This window comes from Amblyomma mixtum, chromosome 1 (genome assembly GCF_055824585.1).
Source record: "Amblyomma mixtum isolate Tamu chromosome 1, ASM5582458v1, whole genome shotgun sequence".
Classification (NCBI taxonomy): domain Eukaryota; kingdom Metazoa; phylum Arthropoda; class Arachnida; order Ixodida; family Ixodidae; genus Amblyomma; species Amblyomma mixtum.
This window is the reverse complement of record NC_143012.1, coordinates 288,164,918-288,188,220: the sequence shown is the minus strand read 5'-3', so window position 1 is coordinate 288,188,220 and position 23,303 is coordinate 288,164,918. Positions and strand designations below refer to the sequence as shown.

General features: G+C 45.1%; 1 protein-coding gene across 1 annotated transcript in view; it reads right to left on the bottom strand.

The window, feature by feature from the left end:
• The window catches only part of Dis3 (exosome complex exonuclease RRP44-like protein Dis3), a 44,646-nt gene that overhangs the window by 15,540 nt on the left and 5,803 nt on the right, over positions 1 to 23,303 (bottom strand). Inside the window, exons 10-21 of the mRNA XM_089566331.1 lie at positions 21,755 to 21,871; positions 21,180 to 21,281; positions 21,027 to 21,091; positions 18,649 to 18,733; positions 17,057 to 17,184; positions 15,045 to 15,131; positions 13,839 to 13,995; positions 11,326 to 11,546; positions 7,928 to 8,018; positions 7,754 to 7,831; positions 6,584 to 6,724; positions 6,331 to 6,453 (exon numbers count right to left, since the gene is read on the bottom strand). Of these exons, the coding sequence (XP_089422457.1) occupies positions 6,331 to 6,453; positions 6,584 to 6,724; positions 7,754 to 7,831; positions 7,928 to 8,018; positions 11,326 to 11,546; positions 13,839 to 13,995; positions 15,045 to 15,131; positions 17,057 to 17,184; positions 18,649 to 18,733; positions 21,027 to 21,091; positions 21,180 to 21,281; positions 21,755 to 21,871 (1,395 nt within the window). The remainder of the gene's footprint in view (positions 1 to 6,330; positions 6,454 to 6,583; positions 6,725 to 7,753; positions 7,832 to 7,927; positions 8,019 to 11,325; positions 11,547 to 13,838; positions 13,996 to 15,044; positions 15,132 to 17,056; positions 17,185 to 18,648; positions 18,734 to 21,026; positions 21,092 to 21,179; positions 21,282 to 21,754; positions 21,872 to 23,303) is intronic.

The window sequence follows — 23,303 nt, the reverse complement described above, 5'->3', positions numbered from 1 at the left end:
GGAAAAAAATAGTGAGCATGGTGGCACCTCCCACCATCCTGTATCAAAGGGGACGCCCCTAAAATTCAGCCATTATTGATCACATATCAGACTCCAAAAGGAAAGCGCTGCCGGGCAGTATGTACCCTCCATGAACAAATTCAGCAGTCAGGGAGGAGGGGATGAGGTTGCTTATAAGTGAATGTAGCCACAGTTATCTATGTATGACTTATTTAACAATAGGGGATTAATTACTAATTGACATCCACCCAAGCGCAGCTATACAGCTACACAGGAAAGCTATACAGGTTCCACAGAAACTTGCACGAAGTTAAAGAAAAATTCGTCTTGGTTCAGGGTTCGAAACCAGGAACCGGAGCAGTCACTTTTCCAACTAAGCTAATCGGGATCAGGACGGCTAGCATATGGCAGGGCGAGAGAAGAGAAAATTGATCAATAACTCGAAGTGGGAACAGTGTTGGTCAAATGTTCAGGGGAATCCCCAAACCTGGAGTAGATGTGTAGTAAGGGAGTAATTACTCATTGCCATCCATCCAAGCGCAGCCATACAGCTACAAAGGAAAGCTATGCAGCGTTCACAGAAACTTGCAGTTAGTAACTGCAAATCTGCACCACCTTGGGGGATTCCCCTAAACATCTGACCAAGACTGAATAGTTTAATGGGTGCTACTGGATCCTTCCGTTTGAAGAAAATTGTCTTGATTGACTCTGACAAGGTCCCCAGGATGCTGGGCAAAGGGATTTAAGGGCAGCTCTTTGGCACAAAAGTGGGAGATTGGAGGGCAGACTGATCCAGGGTGGATCAATTGTGGAGAGGAGACGCAGAGGGACTCGCAGAAATCCGAGAGAGACTTCGTTTAGGGGAGAGTATGCTGGGTGAGCCTCGTGTATTAAAGTACATAATGTCCCTAGGAAGTTGTCGTCCATTCTGCAATGCGTCGCCGGATTGCCAAGCCATCAGGAAGCATTGAGATCAACACCATCGATCACAACTTTAAAATTAAGCGGGGGAAGCTGGTCTTAGAAAAAAATTGGCAGTGGCTTAGCTCTGGTTAAGCCTGGATATACAAGCGAAAAGCTGCAGTTATGCTTTGTTTGACGTCATGGCTGTCGCAGTTCGCGCACAATGCACTGGGAGCACCACGATAGCGGTGTAGATTTTGAGCCAACTCCTCGCTACCACTTCTGGGTCTTCTTTTCTTCCTTCTATGGCGAATGTCTGCGCCTCTTCTACGGCCGCCGCCGCCGCTCACGCGTGCGTTCTCGCAACGCCTTCCGAAAGAACCTTTTCTTGGGACGGAGACCGCCGTCCCAACCGTTCCAAGCGGTTAACCGATGGCGAGGAGAAGTAACGACGGAGTGCGCGCCGCGGCGCGCGGCCTATGTCCGCCGCCGCCGCTCGGGCGTTATCGCAACACCTTGCGATAACGCGATGAGAACGCAATAAGAACCGCTAGCAGCGGCGAAGGGTAAACAGGTGGCGAGGAGGAGGAACTGCCCAGGGGTGGCCCACGCGAAGCGCGGTGTTGACGAGCCTAGTGAAGCTTTTCGCTTCAAAAAAAAAATTGTTAATGAAGTCACAACAATGGAATCTTCAAGAAACATGTATTTTTGCATGCTGATTCCAAATATGTAATTTAATTTTATGTAAAACAAATCCTTGTGCACTTATGTAATATGTTATTTAACTTTTTGCCGAGAGCTTTCAATAAATTTTGCAGCAGGAAACTTGCTAGGACGAATGCCATTGGCTTGTCTTGACATCAAACTATGCAATAAGGGCAAAATTATTTCTCTGCTTCCGTAGAAGTTGAGTTACAGGGTTTTGAATTTTCCACTTCACAGATTGGAAGAAACTGATAATTTCAAAATCCTATAACTCACCTTCTATAACAGGCAGGATGATAATTTTACTCTTATTACATAGCTTGATGTCAAGAGAAACCAACGGCAAGCAATCTAACTAGTTCCCTGCAGTAGAATTTCTTTCAAACTCTTGGCAAAAGTTACTTAACATATTGCATAAGTGCACAAGGATTTGTTGCACATAAAATTAAATTACATATTTGGAGTCAGCATGTAAAAATACATGTTCCCTGAAGATTTCATGGTTGTGACTTCATTAATAAAAATTTATTTCTAAGACCCTCTCCCCCCCTTAAAGGGGCCCAGAAACACAGTCTTAGTCAACTGTTCTGCCTGTTGATCGCATACAGTGAGTTACAATGGTGCTATTAGCGTCGGTAATACCGTGTATATTCCGTTTTTTAATATTTTAATGTCCTCCTAAAAACAAATTCATGACTCTGATGGTGTCCCCACACAGTGGCGGGTTTTAGCAGCGGATATGACATCACTTGGCGCGAGCTTGATGACTGGACAAACAGTAAACATACTGCATATTGTGTGAATAAATAGAGACGCATTTTGTCACCTGTCTGCGTTTTATATTCGATCAACAAAAACAACTTCTTAGATAAAAGCCCTGCAAAGCAAGTAAAATAAAAATACACCACCAGGGGGTCTGGCATGGAAACGACGCTGCCAGTCTCAGCAAGAACGAGTTACAGAGAGCAGGCAACCATGGAGTGCAAACTTCCGCGACGTGCTCTGGCAGGCTGTTTTGATTGGTTGAGCCAGGTGCCGTCATTGGGAGAGCGAAATAGGTGTGGGAAGCCCCGCCAAAATAGAGTTGAGGGCAGCGTTTTGTTTGCTTATATTTTCAAATTTCTTCATTGAATAACTCCCGTTCCTGCGCATCGATTCCTGTAATTCTTTTTAAGTCAGCATCTGTGTGACATAAAGAATTCACCTGAAGTATAGCCGGTATCCCCCCAAGCAGTGTTTCGCAGCCCCTTTAACTCTCCCAATCAAGGATCTAGTTTTGTCATGTTTTGAAGCTTGACGTTAAGTCAAATAATTGAACAAATAAATGAACTTCTCAGTTTGAGTTGAGTTGAGTTTAATGGCGCATAAGCGACTAAGGCTATCATGCGCCAAGCTCAGGGTATAGAAAATTGTTTTAAATAGATATTATACAAAAGTCTAAATGAACGGCGGTGTAAAGGGCCTAAAAAGTTAATTCGTGCAACTTAGTAAAAAATATAAGACAAAATTTTAGAAGAGACTTATGGCAAATGCTTCAAAAAGGGTCGGTAACCTCAGCAGCCATCCTTGGCTGTGCAAGGGTCTCGAGGTCCCCAACCGATGGAATAGTGACCTCAGCCGTCTTCTCACGACGAGAGGGTGGAACTTCTCAGTTTGTTTATGGGTCAGGAAGGGTTATGGGGTGGATGCGGGGGGCTTTTAGTGATACCAAAATCAAACACAGTGTTTTTTTTGTATTCTTTTGCCATGATAGCAGCTTGTGATGCATCGACTTCTTCAAGACTGCAGCAGAAACGAATTAAAAGCGCAAACAATAACAAGATAATCCTAGTCTTGCGAGCCAGGACCAGCAGGTCAAAGAAAACAGCACTGTGATCAGCAGAAGCACATTACACGAATTTGAAGACAATTTCTAGCCTTTATTCTTCACAAGACATTAGTTTTACTGCTGTCGGCAATGCCTACCTTTACTACTCGGCTTATTTCCGAGAGCGTTCCAGCACGAAAAATTTTCCAGAATTCAAAAGCAGAATAATAAGAGACAGAAACTACAAGCGATTGCCACTGAGCAGTGTCACATCAAAGAAGAGAACCTCATTATGCAGGGAGAACTTTTAATTGACAAAAAGAAAAAAATGTCCCGATGCAAAATCTCAGCTGTTTAATCTTTGAACTCATTTTTCTCAGATAGCATTTCTGAGCCAAACTGCACATTCAGGACAATTATAGTTTTTAAACTGCACAGCCAATATTTAATTTTGACGTGCTTTCTGAACTAAAATTATGTGGGGAATAAGATTACATAATTATAGTGTGCAAATTTTAGGTTTTTGCGCAAAAAAAAAAAAGACAAATTTTTTAAAGAAACAGAAGCAAAAGTCAGAAACCAAACTTCTGTTTAGGTGATGGGATTTTCCAAAAAAAAAAAGGCCCCACAACAGCAATCACTGCCTTTTATCCTGTATGAGGGCCCTTCCTATGGTCATCTATGCCAAACAGGTGAACAAATTCCCAGTGTTTTTAAAATGATAGTCTTCCTAAACTGACACACTAACTAGATCATTGTGATATAAATGCAATTTTTGGGCAACCAAGATACAAAATTGAAATTTCTACTGCAGTCTAATGGCATAAAGATAAATCATCCTTGAAAGTCTCATTAAAATCAACACAGCAGTTCAAGAGTTCACTCTCCAGCCCTGCATCTGCCAGTTAAAAGGCAACACGACGGTTAATTGGAATTGGTATGTGGTCTAACATCCCAAAGAGTGACATGGGCTATGATTGACGGCGCAGTGGACAGCTCCGGATTAATTTAGGTGACCTGGGGTTCTTAAACGTGGACTGACATCGTACAGCACATGAGCGTTATTGCATTTTGTCTGCAGTGAAATGAAGCCGCGATGGCTGGAATTAGATTCAGCGACCTTAGAATGCACAGCCAAACGCAAAAGCCACTGAGCTACTGCAGCGGATGCATCATGATGGTTATTAAAAGCAACTTGACTGCTGCTTTCTACTGTTGCAAACTCACTTTCACTCCACATGTCTGCCGCTTCCCTGTCCTACAGCGTATTTACAAAATGTGCCCTGCTTGTACAGTGCCCTGCTACATTGCCACCAACAATAGTGATAGTGCCATGCCTGACATGCACCAAGTCTCACTGGAAGCAGTTCTTCCAACTGGTGCTATGACAGAGGAGTACAGCATCATGCTTACAACCCAAAACTGTAAGGAACACACACAATTTCTCTCTCTCTTTTTTTTTTTAGCTCATAGCCATACTGTTGGATTTTTATGTTTCCATTTTCTCAGAATGTAAAGCACATTATACTTTTGCACACTGCATGCTGTATGTACTGCTACTCTGCCTTTATTAGTAGTGCTGAGGAGCCCAAACTTGTGCACAATCTGGGAGATGTCAGCCTAAGTCCTTACAAGGCCACGTTTTACATGTGCACCATCAGGTTAAGGTGTGTCACACCGCACACCATATCGCGCAGCGCCGCACTGCAGCGCAGCGGGGGGGCTTTGCACCAGCTGGAAGGCTGAAGATGTGGAAATGGTGCACAAAGCTTTGCAGACAGATGATCCCTATGTGTTGGGCACAGCAGGGCCCACCAAGCTATCCACTAGTGCAGATCAAACGGTGGAAGCTCTGTGAAGCTCTCTTCAGCAAAAGCATGGGCAACGCAGACTACCTCTGAGCTGAAAACATTGCATGCACTTGCACTGAATGCACTTGCATTGAAATGCAAGGGCATTTCCCCGAGTTGCCATATAGCTTGAGCATCTGGGACTATCAGACAACAGTGCCTGCACGTGAGAGCTGAACAGATACATCACGTACTGTGGGGACCTGCCCCGTGGTCCCCTGTGGTTGGCTTTACCACGATGCACCCTCTCTAGCACAGTTACGTTATCTAACAAGAGAAGGCGCTGGTGTCACAGCAAATCGAGCACCACGGATGGCGTGATTGCTGCAAACGTGCGCAGGGAAGATGCCCTCTTCAGCTCGGGAACTTGGGCGAACACTGATGTTCACGTACGACGCTCCGCTCTCTGCCAGCGGGCGCAAGGCCTCGTGGCGGGAACATTCTCTCCCATCCCGTCCGGCCTTGAGTTTCTTCCTTGCCCTGGCGTGGGCAAACATTCGCTTGTAACCGTGCTGGTGAGTCGGATGCCCTCGTTTTCGCAACGTATTTTGTTGCTAGCTGGCATTATTGTTGTTGTGGCAATAAAGGCCAATTTGTGTCAGACAAAGTGCCCGAGAGAAAGGCCCGCAGTGGTCGGCGTGTGCTTGGTAGCGTACGCGATCGCGGGATAGGGTTCGGGTGGCTTTGAACTGTGTCAGCCACGGTTAAATGGGGAGAACGTATTTATCACCCCAATTAAAACCCCAGAGTACCTAACACACACTACTCAATATGCCCTCTGCCCTTGAAAGTACATCCAACAGCAATTACACTGCCTCCGTTTTGAGCATTAAATGAGTTTAGCTGTAAATAATGCTGTCAACCCACAGACTTTAGAGTCCATGGCTCCCCAGCCAGGCAGATCTCTGAGGAAATGTTCACATTCCACCCACAGACTTTGCATTATGCTTTGTATGAACTCTGTGTTACGAAACCATTTGCACGCACCGAGGCAATCCCCAGACAAAACACGGACTCTACACATCATGACTGGGTGCACTCCACTGAAAAAGACAAAGCACTTGCCTTGGGCTCCACTATTTTGACCACCACCTTCTGATGCTGTACATTGCGGCTGTCCACCGAGACCTGAACGACCAGCTGGTCAAACTGGTGCAATGTCACAGCTCCAAACGACTGCGTGCATGCCTGCAACCAGGAGAAAGCCCAAGTGCAAAAAGGTTGAGCCGAGACTTGGAACTTTTGATCAAATGTTGGAAATGCCTCCCTAAACTCGGATGTTGTCAACATCAAACTCGTATGCCATGTTGGCACTCACTTCTTCATCATACTTCCAACCTTCTTCTCTCAGGAACAAGGTTGTTTCTAAGCCAAAACGGGGCATTAAAACTTGCACAGCATTCTCACGAACAAAGAGCACATAGCCTTCTTCATCCACCACTTTGTCTTGGAAGAAAGCCTGCACAAAAGAAAAAGTGAAGAATCAGCGACATGAAATTTATCTTCAGCAACAAAATAGTATCCATGCACTTTAACTATCCGCTGGATAAAAGTATGAATGAATACTACACAAAAATTTATAAAAAACAAATCAGTACTAATTAATTAATTACCATATACTGCCGCGCATAAGTAAATGTTTTTTTATTTAAATGTCCTTCCAAAGTTGGGGGGGTCGACTTATAATCAGAATCGACATATATGTGGAGTCTTAAAGTCGGCCTATATGCAGGGTCAAAAGTAATTTCGACCGAGTCGCGAATAATATCACGCCCCGTGCGCTCGTAATTCCACAATAGTTGTCAGACAAGGTGCGAAAGTGGATTTGCTTAAAAAAACCTGAATTTAATTGAGATATGCACCAAAGGTTTGTTTTAATACGATAGCAACTTGTTATCGACAAACCGTGGGCGTTCCACGGAAAAACGGCCAAAGCTGGGCGGGCTGGCAATGTTTAATACAAATGGGCGGCTACAAATCCAGTCCAATCCAAAACTAGACCACACGTGACCAGTCACATGAGCCGAGAAGATTTCGCGTGTTGTTGTGCAACGTTGTTGTGTGCCTTTCGCCATTTCTGGACGTCGCACGTGGTGCGGTTTTCCATGTCGTTTTCCACGAGCAGCATCTCGGCACTGCTTCCGACGGCCAGCGGCAGCAGTGGCTCATAAGATGATGATCGCGACTGTGTCCTCACCAGCGACAACGAGTCAGAGATGTCTCGTGAACGAATAAATATTTCTTTATGACTCAGCCTTCTGAAAAACTTTTTGGGCGAGCTAGGACCGCAGGGTGCGGCAGCGTCGACCTAAATTCGGAGTCTCTCTTCTTTTTGCACCAAGGGGGTGGCGAGTTGGGGGGTCGACTTATAACCGGAGTCGACTTATAATTGGCAATATAAGGCATTTAAAGCTTGAAGGTACTACATGGTACACTAGAGGTGGAGCGTGAGGGAGAAAATTTTTGCAACATCAAGTAATGCAAGTACCTGGGTGTAAAGGGCCACAGATGCTCGACCAGCGTACTGAGCCATGTTGTGGCGGTAGTTGAGATTGTTGCACAGCTCCTGCACAGTGAATGGCGAGAAATGAAAAAGAACCCAATTTGCACTCGTTGAGACACTATACCCCTGCAAGTAACAGATCTTGGTCCAGCCTCTTACCTGGCACTTCTCCTTGTGCACGAGCTCTGGATATGTGCCCTCTGCCCCAACACAGACGGCAAGCAGTCGATGTACCATCAGGTCCGCATACCTGACAACAAAGGCCTAACCTCAGGAAAGGACCACAAGATGCCCTTCACAGTAATACACTAAAATGCTCGAGCAAGGCAGCTGCAACACAAGATTACCCATCAAGCACCGTGGGCAGGCAGTTGAACGACTATAGACACCTAACTTTTTGGGTGTGTGTGTTCTTGTTTGTAATGATGCATTAAGACATTATTATACACGGATTACCACGTGGTACTTTCCTATGACCGCTAAATAATCTATAATGCAATTTCTTTCTCGAGCTGTTTTGGTTTCAACAGCCGAATGATGACTGTGATGTCGAAGTGTGGTTATACGTCACGTGGGGCATGAAAAAACTGCAAAGTAATCTTTGCTTCTATATTCACTGCCATTTCAGCTCTTGAGGAAGGCTGGTTTCAGCACTGTAGTGAATTAAAACAATGAGGCAGCCATTATATCGACGTTTTTTGCACGCCTCACGTCACATATAGTCACACTTTGAAATCACAGCAACCGTTCGGCTGTCAAAACCAGAACTGAAACAGCATGACAGAACATTCAATTATAAATTATTTGGCAGTTGTAGGCAAATACCACATGGTGATTCATGCATAGTAGTGTCTTCCGCATCATTGAAGAGAAGAAAACATGCCACCAAAATTAGGTGTCTACACTCCTTTAAGGAGAGACCGGGACAAATTGAAGTTGGCATAGATTGATGGACTGCGACTTCCTGAAGACAAACATGCTACTTTCAGGGAAAACAGCTTCTTTTACAGTGCACTACAGCAATATCGGGTGTGATCTTTAACTATGAACAGAACAGAAAATGAAGGATTACGGTTTATGATTTAATGGGGTTTAACGTCCCAAAGCAACTTACACTACACGGGACACAGTGGTGGAAGGCTCCGGATAATTGCAAACACCTGGGGTTCTTTACAGTGCACTAACACCACACGGTACACAGGCCTCTAGAAATTCAGCTCCATCAAAATGCGATCGTCACGGTCGTGACTGAACCCATGTCTCACGGGTCAGCAGCTGAGCACTATAGCCAGTGAGCACGCCGCAGCGGCTGAAAAATTATGGGGCCAAACATTTACTCGAAAATTTGCATTACTATCGTAGTCTGATTTTTTCATGCAAGAAAAAATAAAAGAAAAGTAGACATGAAAAATAAACAAGGCAAACTGACAACAATCGATGTTATCACCTGCATCACAGGTCTGAACTAGACTGGTGAGAAAAATGATTCTAACTGCTAATCTCTCTGCAATGAAAGTATATTTTGCCACTGAATGAAGGTTAAGAATCACGGAAGGCTAAACTACTCGATTTCACTAAGAATAGAAATGTGACCGAGTTAAGTACACTTCTCATCACCATCAAACAGTCTCATTAAAAGGAGGCATTCAAGCAAAATTAAAATGCTACGGGCATTCAAGCAAACTGATGTCAAACAACATCGCAATTAGTTACTGCATTGCTGCAGTTAATTCTGATCACTGGTACTTCATCACAATTCACCACAGACTGGGCTCAGTTGAGGAACAGAGCACCTCAAATCTGCCGGAGGCACAAAGACGCTTCAGCATGCTTGCTGGCACCAGCATATATACATAAGTTTTTAAGAGCAAGCATCTGTCAGTGAAAGCCCATAGCAACAGCACGACACAGATCAGAACTGTTGTGGCGTGTCATTTCGTGTATCAGACAATATAAAAATGTGAGTTTTATATTTATCTCCATGTTTCTGCATATCAACAAAGCCATGAGCATGCCGCAGTTCCTCTCGAAAATGGGTGAAAAATGATTTTCCCACCCTTGCACTTCCAAGAATGAAACTTAGAGGGATTCAGCGCTGCTGAACTTAATGTCGGCGATAGCTCCAGTGACATAAGACACAATGCTGCTTTCAATGTTTTATTATTACCTTGCCCAGCTGGGAACTTTGGCTGTGGGCGACCAGGCGTTGCATCGAACACGACCAGCGTTCTGTTCAATGCATCAAAGTGCAATGGCATTCTATGCAGAACCACCTTTCATGCCCTGCGCATGAAATGCCGGCAGATGGTTTCCGCTCCACTCGGTCAAGGTGTGTGACGTCATGGAGGGAGAACGCATCACACCTGGGACGCCACCTGCCCTCCACTCCGCAACGCGGCGCCACGCGTATCCGCAGTGCGGCAACTTCCCTCTGCCGCGGCGCGTGCATCTGCTGGGATGCCACTACTCTCCTCCTCTCTGCGGCATGCACAGCGCATGCGACTACCCTCTGTACTTCCCTCCACAGCAGCTGGCAAGCGCGGTGTACACGACTAGAAATACGCGTGGCTGTTCAGAGGTCAAATCACGCAGCCAGAGGTCATATGCTGAAACTCGCCAAAGGGCAGTCATGATAGGAGTAAAGCTATCACTCTAAAAGGAAAGTGCTTTCAAGATGTGTGATAGCTAAAGAAGATTGTTGCAGAAGCACTGAAGACTACAACTTTGTATTGGTTATATAGAATTGTTGTTAACAATGAAGCAGTGTTGGGGGCCAATGTACTGCACCTCAGGAGTTGTACATTAAGGGCAATAAAATTTTGGCAGCCAACCCAGCATTACTTTATGCCCTCATTATCCTATATCTGCAATGCTGTTTTCGAGCTGGCATTTATAACTTTATTTCTCAAAATATGCAGCTCCTCTAGTTCCATCTACTGTATATGACACCGTTAGCACACCAAGCACGAAGTACATCTGCTATGATAAGCTTATGAAATGCATCTTTAGCACTGCTGTGTTTTACTGATGCAGTGTGTAACTGGCATACCTATAATTTAGCTTAATGCTACATACCCATTCTATGCTGCTTGCAAAGTACTGGAATAATATTTTTCGCTTAATACTGCAGACCATAAACTTTTAACTGCAAGTGCACCCTCCTCACTTACTCTTCAGTCCAAAATCCAGCAGCTGAGAGCGAAAACGCACAAAAAGCCAGATACCACCAGACTAAATTATATAGATGGCATTGGATATGCATGCACAGGCGGCACCAAGAAACATGGGACAGAGATCTCCTGGTCTTTGTTTCTCTGTAAGAGTGACAGTGAAATGGGCCACTGTGCATACTCCCAACATGCTTTCAGAGTCATCACGCGCTAACTCATATCAACTCTGGCAGACCTGCCCCCAGTGGAGTCACCCTACAGGTGGCATTCACACATCCGTGATGCTGTGTCGTGCCAATGCTCTCCCTCTGCACTAGATGCTCAGCATGTGCAGTGCCTTCCAAAGGCAGGTGGGAACACCCCCGGGTATCTGACGTTGTGCGTCACCTGCGGATGGGTGATGTGAAGTGTGTGTAGTATGGCAGGGCGAGGCCGTAGTGGAAGAAGTCCTCGAGGGAGACGCAGCCGCTGCAGAAGTAGAGAGCCCGCGCCATGCACCGGGTGGCCACCATGCGCAACATCACATTGAAGTAGGGACACTCTGGCATCACTGCCTTGTCCAGCGACTCTGCCAAGTGGAGTCCACTGTCCACCTTCAGGTCGAAGCCCTGGAAGGGGAAAGGCCACCATCAGTGTCAATGCTGCTCAATTCAAGTACCGTATATGCTCGTGTAAGGGCTGCCCCCATGTAAGGGCCGGACCCCCAACTTGGCCACTGGCGATTCGAAAAAAAAAGTGAGCCAAAAACTGCTTCATGCACGCATAATTCTGGTCGCGTAAAAATCACTACAACCATGAACGTGTCGTCCCGCATGCCGCGTTCGGCCACCCCGCACACGCGGTCCGTCATTGACGCTAGCTTGCTCGGCGTTCGCACCAGAAAGGATTGACAAAACGTTATGCTGAGCAAAAACCAGGATGGGGTGCAAGCGTGTTAGGTACGCCTCACCGTGCAAGAAAACGCGAGTCGCGCGTTTTTGAAGTCGCACCTTAGGTGGATCTTAACTTAGGATCATGTGAAATTGGCCAGTAAAGTAATACAGTGATCAAGCAACCGCTGGCAACCTGTCTTACTGCGGGTGGTAACCGCGCAGATCGCATGGGCACAATCCACACTTTAATGCATTGTGTATTCGAAGGATTCGTTGCACCTGCGCTAATTCGTCATAAAAATGGGTATCACTGCATAAAAAATGAATGCATAATTGGGGATGCGCTGTAGGAGAAATTTTTAGCAGAAAAACGCCGGTTCCATGTAAGGGCCAAACCCCGTGAGAACCGTGGAAAAAAAGTGCGGCCCTTACACGAGTATATACGGTAAATAAGGTTGAGCCAAGGTATATCAAGCCTGGATATTTAGAATTGTTCAACATATCGAATACACAGATTGTTCCCTTGAAAATACCCTTCCCTTGTAAAAGCATAGGAGAGGCGCGTAGTATATAGACCTCCAATTTCGCCGGTGGCTTGAAATATCGAACTTTGTGCCGTGCTCCTGCAAGTGGCGCTTCTCCTAACAGGGTTCTTCTATCGCTTAACGCGTGTGGAGACGGATTGGATTCACGGCATTGGGCACCTGCTGGCAGTGCTAACACTGTGAAACCAAATGAGGAAGTGAACGCAGAGTATGCTTCAGGGTGATCTCCGGCACTCAATTTCCACGCCACATCACTGTCACGCGGTGAAGCCAAACCTAACTGCTGGCTATCAGTGGCTCTCGACTGGCATGCTTCACTCACCTCGCTATCAAGAACATTACAGAAACCAACTCTTACTTTGATTCGAATGGGCAATTATTCTGTTCTCAGTGTGCTGGTAACAAGGCTGGGCATCTTATAATGGGCAGTTGCTAGTCCCAAAGTACTGTCTGCTGTGGCTTCGACGCAAAGCAGGCTAGGTCTGACGACGCCTAGCGAGCTGTACATGTGCTGGCAGCACGGCGGCGGGAGGTACATCGCTGCAAGCAGCGCATCACTAGCCTGGGTATGATGTATTTTTGTTTCTAGATTATAGACAAGCTTATCTATTGCCATTTCTATATACCGAATTATCGATATATTGAACTATTTCGTGATCCCCTTCGAGATCGATATATCCAAGTTCGATAGTAATTCAAAGGGCCTTAGCATGAATAAAAGCAGCAATGATTTTTATGTGTAAGTTTCATCATAACAAAGATGTCCATGGCAGTTTTAAAGTTGTCTTACAGCACTTTTTACACCTTTCATTGCACCTGTGGCTTGAAGATGTGACAAATGTGACGGAAAACAAAATGTAAACTGTGGGGTTTTACGCCCCGAAGCATGACATGGGCTATGAGAGACACCGCAGTGGAGGGCTACAGATTAATTTTGACCATCTGGGGTTTTTTAATATGCGCTGAATTGCAAAGCACATGGGCAACTTCGTATGTCACCTCCATCAAAATACAGCCACCCCGGCTGGCAGTGACAAAAAGTTTTCCAGCTCAGCAGTTAGTGGCTCATTGCAGGTGTGAGCGGGTGTCTGCATCAAGCATTGGCATAACACACTGCGTGACCAATGCGGCTCATGTGGCCTGTCACATGATGTAACGGCACTGGAAGTGAGAAACAATCCAAGTGTGTGCCACACAGGTATTGGTGGAGCCTCTCCATTTGATTGGAAATCACAAAATCATGCAAAAGCAGTATTGCTAAAATGCATTGAAGAGAAAGCATAATTGTAGAGGTGTATTTTATATCAAACTGCTTCCTAGCAAGGAGCAGAAGCCTGTGTGCACCATAGACATTATGTAGTGGAAGAAGAGAGCAGGTAAGTTGTCAAAAATCTTGAATTTCATACTGGGATGTGCACTGCTCAAATTTTCGGAATCCATATCTGAGCAGGCTAGGGAATGCTCTGAAGAAGCAGTGACTTGCCTTAGACAAGCCAGCCTTCACGAGGGGTTCCAAGTTGGCTGGTGCAGGAGAGGGATGTCTCCTGAGCAAGGCACACTCCGAAAACTCCTGGAAGATGTGCTTCGCCACAGAGGCATTGGCAAGCAACATGAATTCCTCCACCATTGAATTCGTCTCTCTGGAAATTTAACCAGAAACTTTTGTGAAACGCACGCATGCATGCATGCACGAAAAAAAAAAAAAAAGACCGTGCAATAACAGGCACCCTCAAGGTATCGACAACTAAAGAATACAAAAGGGGCTGCAGGCGCCATTACCCTGAGACTAATGTTCTGATATAGGTTTACATTAAGTGACTCCAAGATACAAGCGCTACATACTTATTGATTAGGATGTCAGTGAATACAAGGCACAATGCTTTTTACACACCTGTGGTATATACTATTTTAGCTCTGAACTAATCTAACAACTGCTTTTTCTTTTTAGTGACCCCATTCTGCTGATAGCAATCACAATTCACGGCTGGAAACATTGTTCCCCAGAGACTACACAGAGTGGCGCTTGGGTGGAGTGGGTGCCAATGAGCAATTTGCTCCCTTATTACTACACAGAATGCTTACAAATGTATGCCTGGCTAAAGGCATGGCCCTTGCACATTTTAAAACACCACAACAATGTTATGGTGGGTACCAAGTCCTTAAAAAACAGAGAAATGAAGTCCGTAATGTTAAAATATTGCAAGTGCGATGTGCATTCATGAGCATTTGCAGTTTGAAGCTTAGGAACAAACAGTAGAACAATTATAGCAAATAAGTGTAAATCTGACACTGCTAGGAAGTTGTGCAAAATAATACCCTTTTAATCAACCTAATTTACTTTGTTTGCTGACAGCCGCTGTAGTCGTGTAAACCACACACACCTAAAGCTTGGCTAGCAACACTAGTTACTGTTGGGGAGAAATGAAACGCAAACAGGGCAACTCAAAATCAAGGTGACTCAAAGCACAAAATCTCAAAACTGCCTAACTGCAGAGGAGGAGATAAAGGCATGGCTTATTGCCACTTGCTAAGAGTGGTAACGGCATCTTCAAACTGACAACTAGATGAACTAGCATTTATTGTACCTTCACTAAACTTTTTTCCCGTCACTGTTCGCATTTCAATCGAGCGCAACAGTACAATACTAGGTCAGTGTCATAGTGAGCAAGCAGCAGCAAACGTCACTCACAGCATTTGCTTTGTCTGAACATCAATGGGGTCGTGTGTCTCGGAGTCCACGTGGAACCTGACCTCCGTTGAGGCAAGGGTAAGGGCTCTGAAAAAAATGTGCAAGTATTGAAAGCAAGCAATAAAATGGCCCTTGCATAACAGTGCACTAGCACACACTGTATGTTTTACCTGGTTACAGACCAAATCACATGGCGACAACTACAGACGGGATGCTTCACTTCACCCTACCTCTTCTCATGCTTTCACCCCATTTTCCCTCCCAAGTTAGCACCTGTGGCATGCCCAAATCCACACTCTTCCACAGCGTATGGAAATGCCTTTCCCCACACGCAGTCCCTCCTATCCCCCATCCCACTCATTCCTCTGGGAGGCTGTTTTGTGGACTACTCGGCCCATAGGCCAGAAATGGCTAGTGGACCGGGTCCTATGTGAAGCTTGTGGGGATGCACTCGCCCCTCCGTGGTTCGCTTTCCCGCAATGTACCCCAGCTGTGCCCCCACAGCGCACTCTTCTCAGTTGTGTTTAACTAACAGGGGAGGGCGCTCATGTCGCAGCGACACCAGCGCCACGGATGGCGTTTTGCTGCGTGCGTGCGGGGGAATATCTGCTCTCTTCTCCCTGGGACCGGGATAGTGAGCGGACGTTTAGCTCGCGGCTCCGCTCTTCGTCGACGGGCGCCTCTTGGTCGGAACTTGCTCCCGCCAAGCCCGTCCCGTCTGGCCTCGGAGTTTTCCCCTTGCCCTAACGTGGGCGAACGTTCGCTCGTAACCGTGCTGGTGAGTCGGACATCCTCGATTCCTCAGTGTATTTTGTTGCTAGCTGGCGTTATTGTTGTTATAGCAATAAATGCCTTGTTTGTGTCAGCCAGTGTGTCGTTCCTTTGTTCCCGCAAAGCAAGGCCCACCGTGGTCGGCGAGCGCTCGGTAGCACTCGCGACTACGGGGTGGGGTCCGCGCGGTTTTGAACTGAACCAGCCGCGGTTAAACGGGGAGAACATGTTTATCTCCCCCAATTTTAAACCCCACAAGCTCACGGTCGTGGACTCCTGGACAAGTAGGAGACCAGGCAGGCAACTTTTCTTTTGCCAAATAAAGTTGTTTCCATGCAACCAAACGTTTGTAGCACAAAAGTGAGAAGGCAGAATTCACACACACGGCAGAGCCAAGTTTATCTGAGCACATGAGGTTAAGATAGCCTCTGTGAAAACCTAGCTGTAAAAGCAAGTCCAACACGTTTACTAGACACCTTAAACTTTGCAGAAAAATAAAAATAAAATGACAATGCAGAAAAAAATAAATGGCGTTATATGTTGAAGTTGAGCAATCCACTTGCTCTGCACTCCTCTCTCTACTCTCAGGAAGCCCAGAATTGTGAATCTGCTCCAAAAACAGCAGTTCGTTATCTCTAACACTTGTCATCATGCGAGATAAAAGCAAGCTGTTTCCTCCTGGATCTATTTGCTACTAGTTATGATGGATTCCAAGGAAGCGAAAATGCAGTCAGAAGCAAGAGTGAGACGGGGAGAGAAAATCTGCAAATTAGTTACATAAATGCGCTGACCAGCAGCGCCCTCTGCCCTCTCTAAGCTCACTTTATGACACCCTTAATTTTTTTTTTGTGTCACCCTATTTTTCTTAGCAATTAGTGTTTTCCCTAAATTGCCCCTCTTATATTATTTTGGCTTATGCGTGCAATGACCCATGGTTAGGTTTTTGCCTTTTCGTTCTGGAATGGGGGGTGTCTGGCCATTGCTGGCACAGGACAGAGCTGATCGGCGAACAGCGGAAGAGGTTGTCCTGCAGTGCATGCAACAAAGTTGACGGTGAAAACAGTGACGACAAAACAGATCTCACTGCAAGCATCAAGATCTCAATTCATAACACTTTGCCACGCAGCTGCAGGTGTGGCTACCCCTGTGGCTGTAGGGTCTACAGGTGGGCACATTACACTGAGGCAAAGCTATTGCACATTCAGAAGTGCCACTGCACAGAATAGCAGAGTGTCACTCACCCATTTGCAATTCTCTTTGCCTTGAGCAGCTTGGCAAGTCTGTTCAGGCCTCGCAACCCCAGTGTCAGGTCATCGCTCTTAGATTTGTCATCAATGCGAGCTTGGGCCTCGGCATAAGTCAGTGCAGCCTGGTTTCAGGAATTGAAGAAAACATCACTGCACTGTGCACGGTCACACGCCTTGACAACAGAACACAGGAAGCACATAGAAACGGATTCCAAACAATCAAACGAAATGTAAAGTACTACAGTACTAAAGTAATATCAAATTTTGGTTACAAAGTGAATATGAATAATAAAAATTGGTCGCAAATTGAATCAGGTATTTTCAAACAATTTATAATATTTTTGACTACTTTCGAACATTAGTACTGGTAGTTCAAACTAAACATCAATATTTTTCCGCATAACACAGCTATGAAAAGAAAGAGATACTGCAAGCAATTTCTGCCTTCCAAGGACATTCTTCGAGGATAATTGGTACACAGTTTCACCAGACTGTTAGCGTCGAATGACAAGGGCAACAGAAACCAAAGACAAAGGACAAAGCACTTTGCACAACCTCTTTCCTTTCCGTTGTCCTTGTCATTCAGTGCAGTGAAATTTTGTCTTCAGCCATAATCAGTATAATTTACATTCCTGTAAGACCTACTGGGCAGGGGGAATCGTGTAGTAGTACATAATAGTAATAAACTGAATGCTGTCATGAAGCGTGGTAAGGTGGCCAGGTACCTCCTCACTGGGGGAAGTGACATCAGCGGTCGTTTATGGGAGGGGCAAAGCGCAAGGCACTGATGGCAAAACACAACAAGACGGCTCACGAAATGGACACAAGAGCAGCAACCCGAGCTGCGACGCAAGTGGGACCATCCCCATACAAAACGCTGGCTATTGTGGAGTCCAGCTTCAAATGCAGTGTTCCGGACGACACACAGCCCGCTTGGCCCCCATGTACCGGGTTGGACCAACAGGAAGCCCCATGATGGGCCTAAATGATGTCGCGAACCAAAGGGGCACGAAAATAAAATCACGCCGTCAGATGCCTAAGCAAGCGGGCCATGCTGTACGCAGTGCAATTGTGCAGTCTAGCTTCGAGTACAATGTTTTTGTCATATGCTTTTTCTTTCCCTGTGTGGTCTAAAACACACAGTTTCTAGATATGAACCAACGAATACTGAAAACGATCAAAGCAACTGCCTTAAACAACTGTAGCAGCCCATGCGGGCTGCAACTTCGTCCATTCCACTATCCTCCACCAATGGCCCGCTTCTGAACACACTGTGTCTCTTGTCCAGGTCGAAAAAGTTCAGCAAGTGTGAGGCCAAAATCAAACAATCTTTTCTGAAGTAAAAATAATAATAATGAAATAGCACCAAATCATAAATACTAGTTTTATGCACACATGATTATTAAATTTATTAAAACATGAAACAAGGCAATTATTCAATGACAAACAGCCGCAGCACTGATTGAATAGCAGATACTGGCTGTGAATCAAATGCCTAAAATGCAGCTTCCCTTCATTTCCTTCATCAAAAGTTTGCATACTCTAAGAAAGAATGCAGAGCACACTTGGTACAACTGCAGGCTTACCCTGGACTTTATGATGGACTTGTGGAAGTCAGTAGAGGCCACTTCCCCTTCTGGTGTCATCTCCCAAACAACAGAAAAGGCCAGCCTGAATAGAAAAAACAAATCCCTGTTTCTCCCATTCTGGGTGAATCAACCAAGCTTACACAATCTTTCAGAAAGCAGCATTGGAACGTTCCCAAACTAGCCTTTTCAACAGATTCAATCATTGTTAAAGATGGCAGGGCAGCTTTCTTGGAGAGTACAGCTCCGACCCCATTCGAATTTCTTTCTCCCTACAGCTAACTAAACAGCCCATATTTATTTTCCCTGAAGCAGCGAGTCCCTGCACAAGGTGCAACTGTACTATATTCAGGCCTTTTCACACTTTCCTGTGCAAAAGCGTAAAGCCTGCATTGATAAATAACCAAAGATTTTCCAAAATGTGCACATGAGAGCACTGTGCTATAAGTGGCACACAAGAGCGTAATACACAATATGCTTTGTAGCTTTTTAATAGTAAAAGCAATGCAGTTGGCGAAGACTGCCCGTTAACTTACTAAGTGGCAAAGCAAAAGAATATGCATGACATGGTACAATAGCGTATGCAGTTCCAACAGCACGCTGTAAAGCATCAGCGGGCATTGCATCTGCACCAAGTTTCCTGTGCCCCTTTTACATGAAAGCGAAAAGGCCCCATGTCGCAGGAAAGCCAGTGTCAGCGTGACCGAAAAGATAGGGCTAGTCGATCACAAGATGCTCCCACAGATGGCGCCAGACACACGAGCAGAGCATCGGAAACCCCTGACCCTCAGGCCTTTGGGTTGCGAGTCAGACACGCTATCACTATGCTAGGCGACACGTTTGTACGCTCGGTTGAGCGGGGCTTTAAATGTATGTTGCGTGATATTTCACATGATTGTGAAATATCACGCAATGATGATTGTGATTTCGAAAGAGGAAACAGTATACATGTTTGTGAGGGCAAGAGGAACTGCTGTCATGTCATACCCTTAAAAGCAGAGCGTAAGTGTCCCTCAATTTTTGTGCTCAGTTTTGGTTTTGTTTAGAAAAAGCACCGGATTTCCTTCGCAATGCTGAGCTTTAGAGATTGACCTTTTCTTTGCTTCGAAAAATGATGCAGCGTCGTGTTGTCCATGGCTTCGAACTCCCCACTGACGCTGACCACCCAACTATGTTAATTTAGAAGTTAATTAGTAAACACAGTAAATGAGTCACATAACTAATATGTTTTTTATAGAAACTATGTTCAGCACGGCTCACAGCAGGTTCCTAAAATAATGTTTTTGTGTGTGTCTTGAAAAACCTGGTATACTTGAGATATCCACTCATTTCCATGTGGTGCCTTCAGCTTCTTGCACAGGCAAACTAGACAGTGCAAAGAGCTGAAAGCACCACACACATGGGAAATGCAGTTTCATTTTCTTGAAGAAGGTGCTTCGAAAAAAAAAAACTGTTGTAAACCGATACTTCTTTTCTAGATGCTTGTGGCAAAAAAAATTTAAGTAAAATCATGTCTTACTGGAACACAAAGAGCACTAATTATGCAGAATCCTTTGCATATATTTATGCTGTAAAGCCATTAATCATTTTTTCATTCCGGCCACTGATTTGTTCATGCTCAAATTTAACACAGGGGTCATATTTCGTGGTCTGCTTTGCAAAGTGGTGCATTTGGCACAGCCACTTTATTTGTATATGCGATAGAAATGAAAAAAGCCACTTTATTTGTATATGCGATAGAAATTAAAAACTATGTCATCTTAAAACGGTTCATAGAAAAGTGAGCCCGGTGAGCTGCACTTACCAGTGATGCAATTTGCAAGGAAGAAATTAAACTGCAGTAACTAAATAAGTAGTGGCAAGGTGGCTCAGTGGGTTGTGCTGGCATGATGAAAATCCATCTGCTGATTTCAAGTCAGAACACAAGGGTTACGATATGCATGATGTAGTGGAAAATGCACAGGCTCAAGTCACCTCACTGCTACTCCTACAGCTGATTATTCTTGTCTATTCAAAGCAGATGATGACATCAATCCATTAAGTTTCATGAGCTCACTTTCTCAGCAGCCACATTTGCTGACAATGTTGGTTTTCCATTTTTACTGCGTAATGCTGGTGAGCATACTGACACCAAATACATTGCAGTACATGAGGAAAACCATCAAATGAGAACTCTGCGTGAAATTTGAGCAGGAACAAACCGAGTCAAGGAGAGTGAATTGTTCAATGACATGCAGCATAAATGCACAGGTTACTCTATAAAGCCCACCATAATCAACCACAGCACAAATTAGTCCAAATACTAATAAAAAGCCAACTAATGTACATGAAAGAACTAGCATCTAGGACCACCGGCGATTAGTCCTCTCTGAACTTGCCTTTCCTCTCCTCCCCGCAAAGAGCACAGGTCTGAGCTCAGCAGCTCAGGTACCATGTCTATCCTCTGCAAGGGAAGAAAGATTACACTAAGCAAGCAAAACAAGCAACACCTCAAAGGGGACCTTTTCAATGCATGCACAAGTGCAGCTAACCTGATCCACCAGGTAGACAGTAGTGCCCCTATTGGCAGCTTCCTGGTCCAAAGCTGTTCCTGGACGCACAAAATGGGAGACGTCCGCAATATGGACTCCAACCTGGAAGATGCATTCACTTCATCGCATCACAAAAAAGTATGTTCTCAGCTCAGCAATGAAAAAATTTACAACAGAGCAAGCAAAAAAGCATGCGGTACTTGTGCAGGCCTGTCACCTTATAGCAGGCCTGCTAAGGAAAGTTGCTGCAGTGCTCTACCTTAAAGTTCTGCAGTGTTCCTATGAATGTCTGCTTATACTGCTGAAAGATGTGCATCCATACAAAGAGTAACCTCCACCAAGTATGTAGCACTTAACCAACCAGCTGCTCCCATGCCTTGCATCTCGCTACTCTAATCTGTGGTTGCTGTTATCATGTTGCTTCTGGAACAATCTGACCAAACTCTACTTTTGTTTCACTGAAACAATGAGCTGCATTCATGTCATCTTTGACCGCAGTGCAGTGCTGACCTTGAAAGGCTAATATGTAGTACTGTGCAGCGAGAGCACAGAAATGAGCAAGCACGCCACCTCACCTCGTAGTTGCTGTTTGGCAGTTCTCTGCAGTGCAAGGCATCATCAATGTCAGTGCAGCCTGGCGGATCCACACTGCAGATGCACAGGTGACGAAGATCCTTGCGACCCTTTTCCTCCTGTTGCAGAGAGCAGTACTGAAACCCTCAACTCGACTTTGTCATCCCCTTTAACATCCTTCACCCTGCAGTGGGTTCCATTTTATTCAACTTTGTTGACGCATGTTTTATGTTGCACTGTTTCATATAGCAATGACCTTAGTGCATTCGGCAACGCAGTGACAAAGCGCTCACCCTGAAGGTAAGTACCTGAACTACTTTTGGCCCATTCCTGTGGTTTATCTGACTCTATTATGGGCACCATGGTTTCTGCACGCCTCGCACCATGACTGAATAGCTGACAATGTGCCACCGAAAATAAATTTAGTACTACCAATCAGCTCCCTAATACGGGATGCGCAAGAAACGCTCACTCACAAGCACAGACTTAAAGGAGACAAAAGGATGCAGCACAATGATGCATGACTACATAAAGAAAGGGCAAAGCTGTATGTGCTGCAACTAGATTTTTTTCCTGTTTGCAATTAATACTATAACACAGGTCTGTGTGATCAGCAGAGAAAACAGCTTTGTTTTCATTCGTCACCTCTAACTGGCCCCGATATTCACAGTTTTGTCGGACTCACTCAAGGAATGGCAGCATAAATATGGTGTAACAGCACCGGGACTTTGTGAAGATGTAAATGGGGGAGAGATCTGAGACTTCATTTGCAATTTCCTCACCCATGCAGTCACCTTTCCATACAGAATAATGCCGGCAGTGTTCCCAAAAGCATTCTATCAGTCTAGCGCGGCCTCTTGCTTCAGCTGATTTCTTTTCAGTGTCCCTCCAACGTCCATGAGGAGCACTGAATGTGGAAAATCGTTTACCACGAGGTACTTTGCTGCTTCAGCAAACAATGGCCTGGTAAGCACCGGGGGTGGTGCTATCTATGTGCCACCTGCTGCCATGATAAAAACAGCCACACAACGCTGTCCGATCACAGCTTTGCCCTTTCGCTGCTACCCGCCCCTCCCATTTTATCAAGCAGCTGCAGCAGTTCACACATCCCACTAGGGCAACTCAAAGAGCTGTGCATAGTTACACTTTGGCAGCCGATATGTGGTGCGACGTTAATTTCAAATACTGCCTAGCTGGAGCTGCAGACTTAAATGTGGAAAAAAAAAAAATTCTATTGTTGTAAATAGCTAAAATACATCGTTGGCAAGGACAGAAAATTCTTTTACAACTTTCCTTCGTAACAGCGCAACCCAACAAAGCACCTGTATTGAGTGCAATTCAATACGATAATTCTTTTAACTGCCCCTTCAACTCAGTTCACACTTAAAGAGAAGTGTTTTTATGCACATTCAAGGTGGAATAGATTTGGCACAGGCTGTCAAAGATGTCTGCCATGCAGACTTTCACGAAATCTTGCATTAAAAACACGGTGGTGTGTGCGAATGCATTCAATTACGGCAAGGCACTGTGACAAAATTTGCAAGAAAAGTT